Source organism: Citrus sinensis, chromosome 2, assembly GCF_022201045.2.
Source record: "Citrus sinensis cultivar Valencia sweet orange chromosome 2, DVS_A1.0, whole genome shotgun sequence".
Classification (NCBI taxonomy): domain Eukaryota; kingdom Viridiplantae; phylum Streptophyta; class Magnoliopsida; order Sapindales; family Rutaceae; genus Citrus; species Citrus sinensis.
In genome coordinates this window covers 5,147,566-5,168,640 of record NC_068557.1, presented here as the reverse complement: position 1 = coordinate 5,168,640, position 21,075 = coordinate 5,147,566, and the positions used below count along the sequence as shown (strand labels likewise).

Sequence of the window (21,075 nt, the reverse complement as noted above, 5' to 3'; positions counted from 1 at the left end):
AATTTAGAATTATTCAATAAACTTCATTGTTCGGAAACTTTGTTTCAACTATCTTCAACCTTTACATTTCTATTTAGTTTGTTGGTATCAGAGCAAGTTCGTTTGTCATCATAATATGACTACACAAACAAAGGAGCAACCATCCCAAAGACGATGATCAAGAGACGCAGGTCTCGACTATGGAAGCTATCGAACAGGCGACCATAAAAGCAGACTTGCAAGTAATTGAGGATGTCTTTAACCCGAGATTGTTGGAGATAGAATGGGCAACCGAGAGTCTTAGGCTTTCCATGGACAAACATTGAGAGAGAAGTCAACAATAAAGAGCGAATCGCGAAGAAGAAATTCAGGGTGTCAATCGTGGTGAACAGCCTGAAGATTTCAACCACGTAAGGATATTTAAAGGGATCAATCATGAAATAGAACCTCAAGATCAATCACGAACTAGCACCTCCGAATTTAGGCCTTGCTCGATGAATGCTAGTGCGCGTGCGTGAAGAGTTGGTAAGTGATTCTGAAAAAGAAAAATCTGCAAAAGGATATAGGAGGCTCGAAAAAAGTTTAGATAACAAGATCAACGTTGATATTCCAGATTTTTATGGTGGGATGTATGTTGAATAATTTTTGGATTTAAAAAAATGGATAGTTTATTCAAATTTATAGATATTCCTCAAGAGAAGCGCGTTAGGCTTGTGGCATTTGAATTGAACGACACAACTTTTTCTTGTGGCAAGACATACAGAATCAAAGAAGAGTTGTAGGAAAGCAATTCATATATGGTGGCCTAGAATGCAAAGGATGACGAAAGACTATTTCGTACCAATAGATTATTAGTAGCAGTGTATTTCAAATTATCAAAACTGCAGACAAGGACATAGCAGCTGGAGACGAGAGAAATAATAAAGAATTTTACCCCATACATAGAGAAATAATATAGATAAACTTGAATTTCAGACATTTATGAAATATATTAGCAGTTTGAGACAAGAGGTACAAAATAAGATAGTGGCTATGATTTAGAATTTGGGCTCAGTAGTCGCTACGCTAAGAAATTGAAAAAACAGAGGTGGCGAGCTGTTTCTAAGAACTCAGTAACAACAACTCACTAGTGTACAAAATAGAGCAAGTGGTCTTAGGGTTGAGAACAACCAGAAAACATGGGATGGAAGTAGTCAGACACAACAAATGTCACAATAGCAATTAAAGCAGCATCAAAACAACCCATTTGCCAATTGTATGTTGAACAAGTGTTTGAAGTGTGAAGAACCATACCATCGATCAAGTAAATGTTGTCAAAAGAATTTGAATTTGGTAAAGGCTAAAGTCGACGAGACAGAGGTAGTGTTGTTGAGGATGAGGATGACGAACAAGCTTTCGAGTTAGAGGCAGATGAAGGTGAGACGTTGAATTGTACTGTACAGAAAAATTTATTGGTGCTGAAATATGAAGAGGATAATCAATTCAATAAGATTTTTAGGACACGTGGCACCATTAACGATAAGATGTGCAACATGATAATTAATAGTTGCAGCAGTGAGAAAATAGTTTCAAAGGCATTAGTTGACATGATGGGGCTTTCAATAGAAAAAAATCTTATACCTTACAGAATATGGTGGCTAAAGAAAATGACAAAAACGTGAGTAATAGAGCTATGTCATGTTTATCCTCCATTGGAAAAATTTATAAGAGTGACATGATATGCAATGTAGTGGATATAGATGCATGCTATATATTATTGGGCAGGCCTTAGTAGTTCGATATTGATACAATCCATAAAGGAATGGATAATGTGTTTGAATTTTGGTGGAACCTTAAGAAAGTTCGATTGATGCTATTAACGAACAAAAGGAAGAATTCTAAAGCAAAAGAGAAGAACTTTCTGACTATTGTGAAGGGTTACTTAAATGAATATTGCAGTGGTTGTAAGAAGTTGCTGAAAGAAGATGAATTTGAGCTGAAAACTATTTTTAAAGAAGTGCAGCCATTGTTAGCTGAATTCACTTATATTACATTATTAGAGATACCAAAGAGGCTACCGCTATTACATGATATACAACATCATATAAACTTAGCTCCTAGTGTAAATTTACCTAACTTGCCCATTATCTCATGAGCCCTCTCGAGCATGCGATTTTACAAAGATAAGTTAATGAGTTACTGCAAAAAGTGTTAATTTGTAAGAGTATGATCCTATGTGCTTCACCAGCTTTGTTGGTGACGAAGAAGGATGAAAGTTGGTGTATGTGCATAAATAGTAAGTGAATTAACAAGATTACAATGATGTATCGATTTCTCATTCCAACCTTTTGAGATTTATTATATCAATTAGATAGTGTACAAGTTTTCTCAAAGATAGACTTGCATAATAGATATTGTCATATCAGAATTCAACTGGTGATGAGTGGAAGAGAACATTCAAGACAAAAGACGGGTTGCATGAGTGGTTTGTAATGCCATCCAGGTTGTCTAATGCATCAAGCACTTCCATGTGTTTAATGAAGTAGATTTTTAAGTCTTCCACTTACAAATTTGTTTTAGTGTATTTTGACGATATTTTAGTTTATTCTATTGATGTGGTTACACATTTGGAGCATTTGAGAATAGTTATGGAGGCATTGCAGGGAAATAAACTTTACATTAATCTGAAAAAGTGTAGTTTTTTGCAAAGTAATGTGGAGTTATCATGTTTTATAGTTGGGGTAGATAGAATTTGAGCTATTGAGTCCAAGATCTAAGCCACTAAAGAATGGCCTATGCTCGAGACAGTGGGTAAAGTATACAACTTTCATGGGCTGGCAATGTTTTAGAGGAGATTACTCGAGGTTTTAGCACGATCGCTACACCCATTATGGAGGGCTTGAAAAAAAAAATTCAAATAGGGAGAAAAACAAAAGGCGAGTTTGACTTTACTGAAGAAGAAGTTATCTATTGCCCCTGTGTTAGTCTTGCCAAACTCCAACAAGTTGTTTGAGGTCGAGTGTGATGTTTTTGGCAAGGGTATTAAGGTTGTTCTTTCCCAAAAAGGGCGACCAATTGAATATATGAGTGAGAAGCTAAACAAAGCATGGACAAAAGTGGTCTATTTACGACCAAGAGTTTTATGCTATCCTTAGGGTGTTGAAGCCATGAGAGCATTACTTACTTTAGAAAGAGTTCGTGCTTTACAGTGATCATCAAGCTCCGAAGCATTTTAACAACCAGCAAAATCTAAGCAAGATGCATGTGAGATAGGTGAATTATATGTAGAAGTTTACTTTTGTTGTGAAGCACAAGTTTGGGCAACAGAACAAGGTGGCAGATGCACTTAACTGCAAGTAACTTTACTGGTAACTTTAATCAATAAGGTTATTGATTTTCAGTACTTGAAAGAATTGAACATACAGGACAAAGATTTTGTGCATATTTGGGATTGTTGTGTTCATCATCAATATGCGAAAGAATTTCCTTATTCAAGATGGTTATCCATTTAAGACTAACTAGTTGTATGTGCCTCAGAGTTCTTTGAGAGAGCAGATTTTCCGTGAGTTGCATGGAAAATGCTTGGGTAGGTTGATAACTCTATGAAATAAGAGTTATCATGGCACTTTTAGACTTAAATCAAGATCACTTAAGAGTAATTGACATGTTTTTATTGTTTTTTAATTATGTTTTGCATGAACATCAATTTAAGTTTAATTTTAATAAATTTGTTCGATTTCGAATAATTGTGTGCTTAAATCATATGCATAATTGTAGGTAATCGGCAGCTCAAATTTCAAGTAAATGATGCTATTGCAATGGGCTAGCAAAAAGAACAAAAGAACATGGCTATAGAAGAAATGAAATAAATCTGGAACAGTGCAGATGTTGTAGCCATTGTTGTAGCAACCGTTGCTGTGGCAATCCTGGAGCATTGACAGAAAAGATTTCGCATGAGATACTTAGCAGATTGCGATACGGAGTTTTCTAATTTGGAATATGTGTGCCCTAGACTTCCGTTTACCCTAATTTTCATATATAAAAGAAACACATAAGCAAATGAGAAGAGGAACCATCAACCAAGAAAAAAAAAAACCGAAAAGAAACATAAGCAAAACAGAATTCAAGAGCAAGAATTAGGGCTCCATAAAAGGAGATTTTGCAGAAGTCAATCGGAATTCAGTCCTTCTTATTCTTTTCTTGTTGTCTTGTTTACTCTTTAATCATAGGGATGTATTTGATGGGTAAAACTCTTTTGTTTATTTTACTTTTGCAAATCATGAACTAATTTAATTGTTGTTGAGTGATAGACAATCTTAATGGTTTATTGACTCAATTTATATGTTGCTGCATATTTGCTATAGCATTTTGTTTTGGTAAAACTTATTCTATTTATTATTTTGGCTGACCACCTATTTAATGATACAAGTTAAGAAAGAGTCACAAAAAGGCCAATTTTAGTGGAACATATCATAGCAATACTTAGTTTTAGATTGGGTTTCCTGAGTTGAGTTTCACTTGATTCCAAAAGGGCCATGCTTAGAGTTCACCTTATAGAGTAAATAGAACCTAAGCGATTAGTGTTATATCTTATGTTGGTATAACAATTGGTCATTGTTAGGTTGTATAGGGATATAAGACATCCAACAAGGGACAACTGAAGATCCATAAGAATTTTGTCCAGTGTTGTAATAGATGCTGCAGCAACTGCACCTAAAATTACAAGAAATAGTCAAAACCATTAAGAGAGTTTAATCACTCAACTACTTTATTCTTATTTATTTTATCCTTGTGTCCGACGTGAGATTTTGTTTTCCTTCGTTTTTATTTATTGCATTTTATTTTAATTAATTAGTTTATTAGTTTAATTGTTCGTTCTATTTTCAATTAATGCAAAATTGCACTGTTAAGATTGTTGTAGCAAGTCTAATAATATCAATCTCTGTGGAAACGATCTTGAATATTCATCATTCTATTACTTGTTGTGTACACTTACACATTAACACCAATAATATAGGAAAAAGTTACAACACAAACATATTGATCGAGATAAGACCAAGGTGTTGGTCAAAGAGTGATATTATTGGCCGCAGTTGAATAAAGATGTACGCAAGATTGTGCAGAGGTGTTGGATTTTTCAAAAAGGCAAGAGGCATACATAGAAATATGGGTTTATACATGTTATTACATGTTCTAAAGAATATTTGGTTAGATCTATCCATGAATTTTGTGTTAGGGTTGCCGCATACAAGAATTGCTTTAGTTAAGTATTTTTTTTCTTTGAAGAGGTGGTGTATTTGCATGGTGTTCCAAAGACCATTACATCTGACAAGGATGTAAAATTTATCAACAAGTTTTAGTGTCATCTCTGTGATAAGTTTGGTGCGGAATTGCAGTTTAGTAGTGCTTTTCATCTGCAGATAGATGGTTAAACGAAGGTGGTCAATTACACTTTGGGCAACATGTTGCGCTGTGTTCGTTGGACAAGCAACAAAATTAGGAAGCTGCCTTGTCTTAGATCTATTTTGCTTACAGCAATATGGTCAATCGATCTGCTGGCAAGATTCCTTTTAAGATTGTATACACTTGTTCCCCACACCATGTTTGTGATTTGGCTATCATGTCTATGCCAGCAGGATGAAGCAAAGCAGCAGATAATATGGCAAAAAAGGCTCTTTAGATTCATGCTGAGATTTGAGCTCATTTGGAGGCTATTTATGCTAAGTACAAGGCTAAAGCAAACAAGCGTCAATGCAAGAAGGTGTTTCAAGAAGGAGATTTGGTGATGACTCATCGACGGTGAAGTCATTTTCCTTGTATTCATGCTAAGTTGGAGAAGCGAAAATATAGAAATTTTTAGGATTGAGATTTGGTGATGGCTTATCCACGATGAAGTCGTTTTCCTGGTATTCATGCTAAGTCAGAGAAGTAGAAAATAGACCTTTTCGAGTAGTAAGGAAGATTAATGATAATGCTTACGTGCTCCAGCCACTAGATGATTGGAATATTTCTCACACGTTCAATGTGGCTAATATTTTTTAATATCATCCAGATGATGAGGAGTTGCACAAGCCTAAGTTCTTTTCCAGGTGAGGGGAACTAATATAGGATGGTTGTGTGTTACGAGCGAAGTACCTTCCGGAGGACATAACTTGGGCTATATGTTTCTGTTTTAGGCAAATAATATACTGTTTCGAAGCTTGTGACGAGCCAATACCACTTGCATCATTCTATCGCATGGCCGAGCCAAAATTCTACTTATTTCTTGGTCATTTTTTAATTTTAAGATATTTTCTTATTTTTCCTATTTCTTCTCAGATTTTTTTATCTTTTTTTATTATAAAATAATATTTTAGATTTGTCTATTTTGATAAATTTACAATACTTAAAGTTATTATATAAAAGGATCAAAACCCTAACTTTGTCAATTCATAATTATTCAGTAAACTTTATTACTTTGAAACTTTGTTTCAAAAATCTTCAACCTTCACGTTTTCGTTTCATCACTTGACTTTAAGCAACATATATATATATATATATATATATCTATGCAGTAAATAATCTGGTTTCCTGGAAGATTGATAAATAATTCCAGAGAACTTTACAACTACGAGAAGATGTGTTGATAGGGTAAATATTCAACTACAAGAAGTACTTGGCAACAATTGAGCTTTAATTTCTTTCCCTGATTAATATGATTGCTCATTGTCCTGTTTCTTTCTTTTGCTGTTTTTTATCCGACCAATGAGCGGAGTTGAAGTATCGTAACTAGTATTAATTAATATGACTGATCATTGGGTCATCTTACTTACAACACAATTATAGAGCAAATCGGTTCAGACTAATTTCTTTAAGAAATGTAAATACAAGGGAATGAAACTATAAACCTGACGCTTTGTACGTAGGTCCTGCATAAATTGATTATTGTTTAGCATCAATCGGAGGAATAAAAACTACGGATGTGCAATGTGTCAGCCACAGCTGACGGTCGCCTTACCCCATCAAATATAAAGAAAGCTGCAAGCTCTGAGGTAAGAATTGTTGATTGAAAAGCTATAGAGAGCAAATAAACCAGTGAAAGTGATAAATCAGAAACCATTAGCATCACGAAGGAGAAGCTAAGCAGCTTAGCAATATCTACAGGCGCGAGCCCACCAAACAGAAAAAGGGTATGAAAGAGCCATATTGTTCTTTCATTCATGCATCTGCCACATGTCAAAATTTACGTACTGAAAAGAAAGACATCTTACATCTATTCAAACTACCCACATGTATATGAAGACTTGAAGAGGTCTTGTGTCATTATCATCAAAATAGTGAGGCAATGGCAATCGGTGAAACTTGACCGCAAAGAGCGTAAAAATGATAAGGAGATAAAATACTGACAAAAAATAATTGTTATGATCATTTTTTATAAACTGATGATATCTCTACCCGACATTTTTTGTGAATTCACTCCATTTTTAAAAGATAACTATAAAAGTTACACATTATTTTTAAAATTTTTAAATCAAGAAGAGGTTTGAAGAATTAATTAATTAAATCCATGTTAATTTACTTTTTTGTGACTTATATTCATTTAGTATATTTGATTATGAAGATTGTTTTGACATAAGTTTAAATTGACTATTATTTTACCCTTATAAAGTAAAATTATCAAGAATTTACTTTAAATTCAATATTTTTCTAATTTGTTTCTAATACTACTTTATTAGTATGATTATTATTATTTAATTTAACTAACATAGTGTCTTGATAGCACAATTCTTATGTAAATTATTAGACTATCAAATTTATGTCATTTACAGTTAAGGATAGTGAAATAATAATTAAGTTTCATTTAAAAATATTATATTATAAATCGAAAAATTAAATACTTAAATTATTAGATATAATAACTCATGTTTTATGAGGGTAATTTTATCTTTTTATATCATAATAATAAAATAGTAAAATAAAACTTATATTATGGGGGTAATTTTGTCTTTTTATATCATAATAATAAAATAGTAAAATAAATCTTATATTAAAATTTATGATTAAAGATGTTAAAGAACCTAAGAAAAAATTAATAACAGAATTTAATTGATTAGTTGTACAAAACTTTTATTAATTTATATTTTTTAAGAATATTGTGAACTCATTGTAATTATTTCCTAAAAATGGGGTGGATTTATAAAAATAGTAGGGTGGAAACATCTCCATCCTTTTTTATGATGTAGGTTAAATTAAAAAAAATTAATATAAAGAAGAGGAAGCAATTTAAAAAAAAAAATCAAAAGCAATGCAGGAAAACGATAGATGAAATTGAACTTAATCATCATACCAAAGTGAAAAAAAAAATAGTGACTTTTGATGCTCTATATTTCTTTCTCTCTTCTTAGTGCAAGTTAGTTACGCCTACAAGGTTAATGCTCGTTTATTCTTTGTATTTTTAAAAATATCTCAAAACATTTATGTAGTTAAACTATTAACACCCTTTCAGTTTACTTTTTTCATGTTGACTTACTTTTACAATATTATCCACTTATAATAATATTTTGTTGACATTAATAAAAAGAAAAAAATTAAATTACCAATTAACCCTAAAAATAAAATAAAAATAAAAAGAATATATATTACTTTTTGTAGAAGCCCTCGTGTATTAAAAAAAATTAAATTACCAATTTTTTGGACATTAACAAAAAATTAATATATTAACTCAGTGTTCCACAACAATTAATATATATAATCTTTTGTTTCTATTTTATTTTTTGGGCTTAAATTGCTAATTTAATTTTTTTATTAATGTCTAAAAAAATATTATTGTAAGAGGGTAATATCATAAAAGCAAAATAAAAGGAACAAAAAGTAATAGTAGAGTGTCAATAATTTAGTGGGAGGAATGTTTTGAAATATTTCCAAAAATACAAGAACTAAATAAGCATTAACCTCAAAATATAGGGACTAACCGTGTTTTTACCTATATAACAAACTTTTTCATTAAGGATCCGTTCTCATATCTCTGTTAAGACGTGCTTAATTCTTCTCTTCAAAGATAATTTTACACTCAGTTGCTTTTTAATTTGTTATTAGGGAAAAAAAGCCACCCACACTTTTAAATTTTGCTTAAATGGTTACATAGACTCTCTCACACATACTCTTTTTTAATTATTGTACCTTTTAATTATAAAACCAAAAATTAACTTTAAATAAATTTTTATAATAAATATAAATAAAAAATTGAAATAATATAGTACGTAAAAAATAATTTTTTTATAAATAATTTTAAATATTAAACGAGCCGTATTCTTCTTTCATGCATGCACTACATGTCAAAATTTACATACTAAAAAGACAACAAATCTCACATCTATTCAAACTCCTCACATGTACATGAAGTAGTCTTGTGTCATTATCATTGAAATGGTGAGGCAATGACAATTAACTGAAAATGATTAAGAGACAAAATAATGACAAAAAAAGCAAATTCAAAAAATTTAATATAAACAAAAGGAAGCAATTTTATTTATTAAAAAAAACATCAAAAGCAATGTCGGAAAAAGATAGATGAAATTGAAGTTAATTATCATACCAAAATGGGGAAAGCAAAAAAGTGACTTTTGATGCTCTGTATTTCTTTCTCTCTTCATAGTCACCTATTAAGCCGACGTAATTTACTTCAAGGTATAACAAAACTTTTCATTAATTTTGTTCTCATATCTCTATTAAGACGTGCTTAATTATTCTCTTCAAAGATAATTTTACTCTTAGTTGCTTCTTTATTTGTTAGGACAGGGATATTTTCACCTCACTATTTTTTAAATCCATCCCAATTCTAAAAAAATAAATTATAATGAGTTCACAATACTTTTAAAAAATACAAATTAATAAAAGCTTTATATAGTAAATCAATTAAATCCTCCTATTAATTTTTTTTCTTAGATTTCTTTGACCATATTTGATAAATAAACTTTAATATAAGTTTTATTATACTGTTATATTATTATGATAGAAAACGACCAAATTGTCCTAATAAACACGAGCTTTTATATCTAATAATTTACGTATTTAATTTGTGACTTATAATCTAGTTATTATTTTTAAATGAAATCTAATAATTATTTTCACCACCCTTATATGTAAATGATATAAATTTGACAGTCTAATAATTTACATGAGTATTATGCAATAAAGACCATATGTTTAGTTTAATTAATGTTTAACAATCAAACTAATAAAGTAGTATGAGAAACAATGAATTTAGTATAAACTTAGAAAATAATTGAAGTTAAAATAAATTCTTGATAGTTTTATCTTATAAGGGTAAAATAATCAATTTGAACTTATGCCAAATCAATCTTTGTCATCAAATATAATTAAAAATATATATGTCACAAAAAAGTAAGATAAGATAGATTTAATTAATTAATTCTCTAAAATTATTATTTTTGAATTTTTTTTAAAATAATGTGCACTTTTTATAATTATTTTTTGAGAATGGGGTGGGCTAACAAAAGCTATAGGGTGAGTGTTGTTTCGTCACCCTATTTGTTACTAGGAAAAAAACAATGTACACCCCTAAGATTTACTTAAATGGTTAAACGGACTCCTTAATTTCATAAATGATCACACAAACTCACTTTTAACTATTATATCCTTTCATTATAAAACCAAAAATTGACTTTGAATGAATTTCTATAACAAATACAAATAAAAATTAAAATAATATAATACATAAAATAATAGATTTTTTGTTAAATTATTTTGAATATTAAAAGTTTTTTTAGTATTATTAATCTGACATATATTTTTTAATAATAATAAAATCTCTTCGATAGATTATTAATTTTAAACTAATTATATTTTACGTTCAAAATAATTTACAAAATTTATATTATTTTATTGATAATATTTTTAATTATGTTTGTGCTAATATATATCTTAAAGTCAATTTTTGGATTAATAGATTTTAGAATTAATAAAATCAATTGGGGATAGACTGATAATAAAATTAATATTAGAAATTATTTTCATTATATGTAGCTATTTTATTAATTATAGTTTTGTGTATGTATTTATTTTGACTATAATCAAAAGATATAATAATTAAAAAAAAGGTGCATGTGACCATTTATAAAACTAAGAGATTTATGTGATCATTTAAACAAACCTTAAGGATATGGATAGCTTATTTTGTTCTTATTAAGTTATGGAAGTTACAAATTAACTTATTAACCTCAACATAGATGATTTAGAATACCAATATAGAAAAGAGAGAGCGAGAGAGAGGATAGTAACAAAAGGGTAATTTTTAAAAACCTCCCCTGAGGTTTGGGCTTGTTGCAAGTAGATGGCGAGAATTGATTTATTTGTAAAAAACTCCCTACTGTCAGTTAATTTTAACATTGACCGTTAGTTGACCGTGCAAAGACAATATTACACTTAACAATAGTTTATAAATAAAAATAACTATAAAAAAACCAAAATTATTAGCTATTTTACCCTCTTTAAATTATTGATATTTTCTTAAAGTTCCTATAAAAAAGTTAAAATTAAAAAATTAAAAAATTCTCTTTAAATTATTGATATTTCTTTAAAATTACCCAGTAACAAAAACAACTGTAACCTGGGGCTTTACTTTTTTAAAAAATAAAAAATAAATCTCAAGTCAATAAGATATAAAGAGAAAATAAATAATCAGTTCAAAATTGTAGAGAAATCTATCTCCTAAAATAAATTGTAAAAAAAATAAAAACAGAACTTAAGAGAATCTATAACTAAAAAATTCCCATCTATCTTTAAAATGAACTTGAGGAAGAGAAAGGAAAATCAAACCCAAAGTTATTCAATCACCTTTTTTTTTTTTTTTTTTGACAAAATTATAACTCCACCCAAAATTACACACTCGTCCATCCATCGTCATCTTAGCAGTTATCACCCTGTCTCCGTTAATTATTTTTCTTCGACTAGTCAAAGTCTTAAAAAGTTTTCGAATAGGCTAAAGCACATTAAATATCTCACGACTTTTTTGTCTGTTCTAGAATGCCTTGCAATAATTATATATGTTAACATCACAAGCACCGCGATAACAGCGTGTGATTAATGTAGAACTATATTCACAATCTACCAATCATCACCTAAATTGTACGTTTGCTGACAAATTTCGGAAGATAATTGGTTCCAGTTTACACGACGCAGTTCAGACTTCACCCTCCGGTCATGCGCTAATTGAAGTGTCCTTACTTAAAAAAAAATTAATTAAAAAATTTAAGATGAGTTTATGACGTGGTAAATTAACTTATTGCAAATAAGTTAATTTATGATACCATAAGGTCATGTTTGATTTAAAGAAAGAGAATGAGAAAAAAAAAAAGTGGAACAGAGAGAAAGGAAAAAGAAAGGAGTGGAGTAAAATAGTGAAATTAAATTTTATTAATTGGTTTGACATAAATTTGATAGGGAAAGGAATCATATTTTTTTTCCTTTGGACAAATTTATCTTTTATCTTAAATACTAAATTACCTATATTAATAATAAAATATAATTTAATATCAATACCAAACTTTTTTTAATGTTAAAAAGTCCTATCACAATTCATGATTTATATTTAATATAAAATATAAAATAATTTAATATACTAAACTATTTAATATAATTTAATATGAATAAAAGCGGTCAACGGGAGTCCGGCAGAAGTCCGGGACGTGCCGGCGGAGGTCCGGCGAAGTTTTGGCGACGATTAATTTATATTTCTATATTTTCATATTAAATAAATAAGTTTATTTATTTTATTAAGTTTCTTAAATCATTCATTAATTTTAATTAATATAAAATTATTTATAATATAAAATTGATAAAATAATTATTATTAATAACATTAAATAAATTAAAATGTTGAAGGGTAATTTTAAAAATTTTAGTTCTAACATAAAAGTAATTTGAATTCTTCACTATTTTATGTTATTTTATTGTTTAGTTGTATTAAATATATAAAAATTTAATTATATTAAAATTTAATATCTATTATATCATGTAGAATTTTTTTTTCGATGCGAGGGGGCTCGTTAAAACGAGCTAGACAGGAACAAAGCGGGGTTGAGTAACCCCAAACAAATCTTTCGAAATAATGGGATAGATACCCACAGGAGGATTAGGGAAAAAGTGCAAGCCAAGAGGGGCTGAATGAGCCATATTGGCCATGAAGTCCGCGGCTGAGTTTGCTTCACGATATATATGGGATATGGTAGTCTGCCAGTTTCTACTTAGTAAATCCCGGATGGCTGCTATTAAGGCATGGAACACATTAGGAACGACCACCTGCTTAGAAATCATTTGCGTAACACATAGACTGTCCACTTCGACCAACAACCATTTTATGCCAACCTCCCATGCAAGAGTTAGACCCTGATATAGAGCCCAAAGCTCAGCCATAAGCACTGAACTCTCCCCAATTTTCATACAAAATCCGGAAATCCAATGGCCAACGGAGTCTCGAATCACACCTCTCGCACCTGCTTCCCAACCATTTTTGCAAGAACCATCTGTATTTAATTTGCACCATGGCCATGTCGGTGGCTGCCATCGAATAAAAATTTCTTTCTTCCTCGGCTGATGGCTTATAAAGGAGCTGTTAACTCGGTAAATTTCAGTAGCTCTCACCATAGTATCCATGTATACTGTTAAACTATCCACCAGCTTCCCCGCAAATACAAAATGATTCCTCCAATACCACAACCTCCAAACTGCCACTCCAAAGAAACAATCCCAAGAGGGAGAAGTTGCCGTCTTCCATTTATTCTGTAGGTTGCCAGCAATCCACTCACGAAGATTTGAATTGAAAAAAGAGTTTTGGGCTGCCATTGGGACAAGCTTTCTCCAAACCTGAATAATGCAGCTGCAATCTCTCAACGCATGCAGAATATCTTCAACCGCACCCCCACACCTATCACATCCCATATGAACATTAATCTGACGCTTAGCAAGCTCGTCGTTAGTCTTCAGTTTCCCATGCATCAGCTGCCAAAGAAATAATCGGATGGATTGAGGCCCCTTCCAACTCCAAGGAAGTTTCCAGTGACTGTCAGGAGCCTTAAGATGATGATAGCAAAGGGAGTTATAAGCTGACCGAACCGTAAACATACCCCCTGAATCAAATCCCCAGAATATGTTATCAGCTCCAAGATGAGGGGACGGAGGCAAGATTAAAGCAATTTGCATGAGGGTATAATGGGGCAATAAATGCTCAAAACTCGACCAATTCCATCCTCCATTTCCATTCGTGAAATCACTTACATAGGCGTTGATAGAATCTGGAGGAATCGGCTGAAGAGCAAGGCTGATCAGGGGATTATATTTCGTAGCCCAACAGTCTAGCCAGAAGCGAGTTCTAGCTCCATCACCAATAGACCAACGAACTCCATGCACTGTGGCCTCCCACGTGCTTCGGATAGCCAGCCAAATCCGAGACCCCGGTTTACTTGGAAGGGATCTTGGTAAAAATCGAGGCTCCAGACCATATTTGGAGCAGAAAACTCTCACCCACAGCTTGTCCGAATTGGAAACCACTTCCCAGCTTAGCTTCATCAGCAGCGCCTTGTTCATCTCGTTAATCTTTTTAAATCCCAGACCCCCCTGATTTTTCGGCATGCAAATTTTCTCCCACCCCACCATACTCATCTTGTGACTCTTGGAGTTCCCATCCCAAATGAAACGCCTGCAAGATTTGTCTATCTTCTGCCGGACTGTGGGAGGGAGTAAGGTCGTTTGCATGGCATAAACAGGAATTGCTTGCAGAACTGATTGAGCGAGGGTGACACGTCCAGCCAAGGAAAGATGAGTCGCATTCCAACCAGTAAGCCGCCTATCCACTTTATGAAGTATGGATTGATAAGTGTCTTTATTTACCCGCGAGTGAATTAAGGGCATTCCAAGATAATCACCCAAATTATTTGTGACCGAAACTCCCAAAGCAGAACCAATGAGGCTAGCATCCCGTGAGGCAACGTTCTTTGAGAAGTATACTTTAGATTTCATTTTATTGACCTTAGCTTCCGAGCTCCTACAGTAATTATCCAGAACAGATTCAACGACACAAGCTTGAGCCATCGAAGCTTCCGCAAATAAAAGCAAATCGTCAGCAAAAAAGAGGTGAGTTAGAGGGGTTCCATTTTTGGACAACCGAATAGGCCTCCAATTACCATCCATCACTGCCTTGATTATACCATGGCTCAACCGCTCGATGCAGAGAACAAAAAGATAAGGCGAGAGAGGGTCTCCCTGACGGATACCTCTCCCTGGAGCGAACTCCTCAGTAACCTCACCATTCCACAAAATACTCATACTAACTGAAGTGACACATTCCATGATTAGTCTTGATAAATGAATAGGTAAACCAGACTGTTGAAGCGTATCAAAAATGAAATCCCAATTGAGCCGGTCATAAGCCTTCTCTAGATCAACCTTAATGGCCATAAAACCTTTCTTACCCGTTTTTTTCCGCATGGAGTGAACTACTTCCTGAGCCATAACAATATTATCAATTATATGTCTCCCAGGAACAAAGCTTGTCTGATGGGGGCCTATTAGACTGGGCAGCAGCGATTACAGGCGATTCGCTATAATTTTGGTAACCGTCTTATAGGCCACTGTGCAAAGACTTATGGGCCTAAACATCTTCAAGCTAGTAGGGTGCTCCTCTTTCGGAATTAAGACCAGGAGGGTAGTGTTGATCTCTTGCGGGACCTTGCCCGAGATAAAAATCTCCTCAATAAGCCTGCAGAAAGACGGACCAACAACATTCCATTGGGATTGATAAAAAATAGCATGCAGACCATCCGTACCTGGAGCTTTAAACGGTTTCAAGCTAAACATGGTGCTTTTTATTTCCTCCCTCAAGATTGGGGCTGCGGTACCATCAACGTCATAAGAGTCCAAGGTTGGAAAAAGATTTGGAACTTGATAATTCTGGTAAGAAGCAGACTCACTTTTAAATAAATCAGAAAAATACCCAATAGCATGCCTCCTAATATCATCCTCATCATACAGCCAATTCCCCGAACTATCTCGGATCGCCTCAATTCTATTTCGCCGCCTGCGAGCAATAGTTTTTTGGTGGAAAAAACTCGTATTTCTATCTCCATGAAGAAGCCAATCCTTTCGAGATTTCTGAAGCCAAAGAATTTCCTCCTGGCTCATTACCGTTTCAAGCTCAGTTCTCAAGCGGGCTTCCAATCGCTTCAAACTACGGGAGCTGTACTTTTCTAAAGTGGCTTGAATGCCATTAATCCGAGCCAAAAGCCGTCGCTTTCTCTGAAAAATATTCCCAAACACATTACGGTTCCAAACTTGAACCTCCTGAACAAAATGAGCAGCAGCTGTATTGTAGTGAGTCTGCGGATTCCACACCCGCTTAACAAAATTATTGAAATGGTCATGCGTTAACCAAGCCGCCAAGAAACGGAAAGGCCTGCTCCTTTTATGACCAACCCCATCTCTAGCAAACCGAACCAAGACCAGCCTGTGATCCAAGGCTACCTTTGGGAGGTGAAGAACTGAATTCTCCGTAAATTTAAGCAGCCAGTCGTTGTTACATAAAGCTCGATCAAGCCGTTTGAAAAGTAAACCACGCGACCAAGTAAATCTTGGACCTTTGAAGTTTAAGTCAAAAAGTTGGTGCCCATCATACCACTTCCGAAATAGCTTACAGACTCCTGAATTCCTACCCACTCCCCCCTGCTTTTCCGAAGCATATAGGATAGAGTTGAAATCCCCTCCAATCAACCAAGGGGCTTGAATTGAAGCCGCAATATTCTCCATACAACACCACAATTGTCTGCGCAGCACTGGATTCGGACTGGCATATACTGCTGTTACCCACGACATAAAGGCCTTGTTCTTAACAATTTTAAAGTGAATAAACTGCCTATGATTAATAGAAACCTCCACCTCAATAGAGCTTCTCCAAAGGAGCCAAATTCCTCCAGAAAATCCCTCAGCTTCCACTCGGTGCGAGCAAGCAAAACCACTCTTCTTTATAAAATCATCAACTTTAACCCCACTAATACGAGGCTCGATTAAGATCACCATCGAAGGATTATAGTTTTTAACTAATGTTCGAAACGAACGCTTGAACTCCCCGGAGGCTGCCCCTTGGACATTCCAGAACATAATGCTTATTGACATAAAAAGCTACAGAGAGAGGACAGAAGCCTGCTACTGCTGTCCAGTGGCATCCTCTATCAACGCCAAAGGCATTTCTTGAACCATCGAGTCTTCACCAACAGCCATCCCTTCCCCATCATCATCAACCATAGGTACTGCAGGTAGGTTATGATCATCTGGAGGGTCGGCTAAGTGTTGTGGGTCTGGTCCATGCCTCTCTATGTGACCCATGGCCACTTCCCTACTAACCCCGTTAGGAAGAGTTTAGGAGGAGCAAAAGACCACGGTATGTTTAGTGGGGTCTAGAGTAGTTTCGATGGGGATTACGGTTTGGTTGTTATAGGCTGGCTGGGGGAAAGTGTTTAGTTTTGGATTTTGGTTTGCATGGGGTAAGGGAGTTATAACCTCCTCTCTGGTATTAAATGCACTAGGCTGGAAAGGGCTAACGGTGGAGGTTGCTAGTGCCTTTGGAGTTCCGCTCTGAGGTTTTGCTGCTACAGCCTTATTATGCGGCTTGCGGCGAGCCAAGGTCTTCACTGAGTTTCATGTGTTGGAGGTAAAGATGGGGTTTGGGGCGGGTATGAACGGCTGTCGTGAGGTGGACGGGAGATCTGTGCAAGCTGCACGCCCACGGTTTTCATCTTCATCCGAAACTTGATCTAAAATTTGAAACCTTGAGATACCAGTTCCAGCAAACTCCCGATTACGATTTGAGCCACCAGTGATCTCCTTACCACTGTACGGCTTCCTCCCTCTCTTGGTGGCGATCATCCAGGGACCAAAAGGCTCCTCATTTCTGTCGTCTTTACTACCAGCCTCCTGTTGACCAGAAAACTCGTTTCCCGGCTTAGCTTGTGGGGGGTGGTCAGCATCATTAGGGCATGTTGAGTTCCCAGCCTCGTTGCAGTTATGAGCGCTATGCCCATACCGTCCACACTTGTAGCATATTACTGGCAAACCCTCGTATTCCACCTTTTGGACCCGCCCATCCAACTCAAATTGCGACACCAGCGGATTAGTTAAAGAGATACTCACCGCTAGACGGGCAAATCTTCCACGAGTTGAGGAGGTTGTGTTCGAGTCAATTTTAATAACAGTGCCCACTAACTGACCCAACCTCTGAAGAATTTTCCAATCATAGAGATGAACAGCCAGACCAGGGAGGCGGATCCAGACCGTAACTTGGTCCAGAGCTGTGTTGGTGAAGTCAAAAGAAGGCGTCCATGGCTGCACCGTTAAATAGTGACCCATGATAAGCCACGGCCCCTTGGTTAAAGCGTCCATAGCATCTCCTACCGAGCGAAACCTAACCAAATAATAATTGTTCTCCAAGTCGACCACCGAGAAACCCATGGCTGATTTCCACATGACATTCAGTCTGGTACAAAGGGCTCTATAGCCAATCGTGCGTCCAAGCAGCTTCACTATAACTGAGTTCTTCCAAGGTTCACTCAACTTCGCATGAACCCTAGCCGAAAACTTGATGGTTGGCATGGATCCCTCATTAGTTTCAATAACGTCCCCATCCTCAAAATCCCAGTCCTCACTTCCTCCTTCAACTCCTTGCTCCATCGCTTGCGTCGCATTCACTAGGGTTTCTTTATACGAGACTTGTGCAGTGTGGGCACCATCCTGATCATTATCGCGAAACCTTGCTTTTTTAATCGTTTTAGCCTCCCTCAGCGGCGGGGGAAAAGTTCCTCCGAAAATAGGGTTTCCTCCACGTCCGAGTATTTCGGAGCTTTCCATGCATGCCTTTTTAAGAAAGTTTATATCATGTAGAATTTAAATTCTTCACTCCAACATAAGACCAAAAAGTGAAGAATTCAAATTCTACATGATAATAGATATTAAATTTTAATAAAATTAAAATTTTATATATTTTATACAACTAAATAATAAAATAAAATTTAATTTACTTTTTTCTTCTCCATTTATTCCTTTCAACCAAACATCACCTAAAATACATACCAAATTTTAATTCTGAATTAACCCCGATTTGATAAGCACTCTATATCTATTCTCTCTCCTCCACAAGACGTCATTGTCAGCAAAACAGCAATACATCACATTGACCTCATCGTGCACGCCCATTAATTTGTCGACCGATTCTCAATTAATGCACTTCAAATGAATTTGCGTGAATTGATTATTCATCTAGTCTAATTAATTTCGTATAACTATTTTTTGTATCGTATGATAATTTTTTAAAAATAAATGTATATTTATAATAATGTTATATAACTATTGTATGACTGATTATAATACGTTTAATGAATTATAAAATTTCTCCGAGTATAAAAGATCAGCACACTTCAACAAATTTAAACCCCAGAAACAAGAAAGACAAACACAACTTCAGCCGGCATGGGTTCAATTTCTTCTGATCATCATGTGGTTTTATTCCCTTTCATGTCCAAAGGTCACATTATACCAATCCTCAACCTAGCTCAACTCCTTCTCCGTCGTCCACGTGTCACCGTCACCGTCTTCACCACTCCGGCCAACCGCCCATTCACCTCCAAGTTTCTGTCCAACAGTAGCACTGCTGCCTGCTGCATCATCGACATCCCATATCCCGAAAACGTCCCTGAAATTCCCGCTGGCGTCGAGAGCACGGATAAACTTCCCTCCATGTCACTCTATGTTCCCTTCACCAGAGCCACCAAGCTCATGCAGCCACACTTCGAACGTGCACTCGAGTCCCTTCCGCGTGTCAGCTTCATGGTCTCTGATGGCTTTCTCTGGTGGACTTTAGACTCCGCTAATAAGTTCGGCTTTCCGAGGTTTGTGTTCTATGGGATGAACAATTATGCTATGTCTGTGTCAAGAAGTGTCGGGCAAAACCGGTTGCTGTCGGGTGTTCAGTCAGATGATGAGTTACTAACTCTGCCTGAGTTTCCATGGATTAAGATCACAAAAAAAGATTTTGATCCCCCAATCACGGACCCTGAGCCAAAGGGTCCTCACTTTGAGTTATTTATTGACCAAATTGTCTCGACTTCAAACAGTTATGGTATGATTGTCAACAGCTTTTATGAGCTTGAGCCTCTCTTTGCTGATCATTGCAACCTCGTAGGTAAACCTAAATCCTGGTGTGTGGGGCCGCTTTGTCTTGCCGTGTTACCCCCGAAAAATGAAGAACCGAAAAACGAACTGTCGAAACCAGCATGGATTAAGTGGCTAGACAGAAAGCTTGATGAAGGAAGCTCCGTTATGTACGTAGCATTCGGGTCCCAAGCGGAGATCTCAGCTCAACAACTGAAGGAAATAGCAACAGGATTAGAACAATCAAAGGTGAATTTCCTGTGGGTCATAAGGAAGGCAGAGTCGGAGCTCGGAGACGGGTTTGAAGAGCGGGTTAAAGGGAGGGGACTTGTGGTGAGGGACTGGGTGGATCAGAATGAGATTTTGTGGCACGGGAGTGTACAAGGGTTTTTAAGCCATTGCGGATGGAATTCGACGCTAGAGAGCATATGCGCGGGGGTTCCGATTCTGGCTTGGCCTATGATGGCGGAGCAGCCGCTGAATGCAAGGATGGTTACTGAAGAGATCAAAGTGGGGTTAAGAGTGGAGACTTGTGACGGATCGGTTAGAGGGTTTGTGAAATGGCAAGGGTTAGAGAAGACGGTGAGGGAGTTGATGGGAGGCGAGAAGGGTGAGAAGGCCAGGACTAAGGTGAAGGCGTTGTCTGAGATTGCGAGGAAAGCCATGGAAGAGGGGAAAGGCTCTTCCTGGCGTTGCTTGGACATGCTCCTTGATGAGACTTGCAAATTAGAGCAACATGAATAATTGACAAACAGCAAGAGCCTCTTAGCAGGAGCCTAAAGGGACTGTTAAATTAGCTGCTTATTTTCCATGTTACGATTATCATATTTCGTCCTCTATGTTTCAGATCGTCTATTATCTGAGTATCTAACTGAATTCTATCAGTCACAATAATTCCACTAAAATGTGTATTACATGTGTTACCCG

At 35.3% G+C, this 21,075-nt stretch overlaps 1 protein-coding gene across 1 annotated transcript; it reads left to right on the top strand.

Moving 5' to 3' along the window:
• Positions 1-19,391: 19,391 nt before the first annotated feature.
• LOC102626664 (UDP-glycosyltransferase 90A1-like) lies at positions 19,392-21,032 on the top strand. Its single transcript, XM_006470297.4, has one exon. The coding sequence runs from the start codon at positions 19,468-19,470 to the stop codon at positions 20,890-20,892; it is 1,425 nt and encodes a 474-aa protein (XP_006470360.2). The 5' UTR covers positions 19,392-19,467; the 3' UTR covers positions 20,893-21,032.
• Positions 21,033-21,075: the final 43 nt, after the last annotated feature.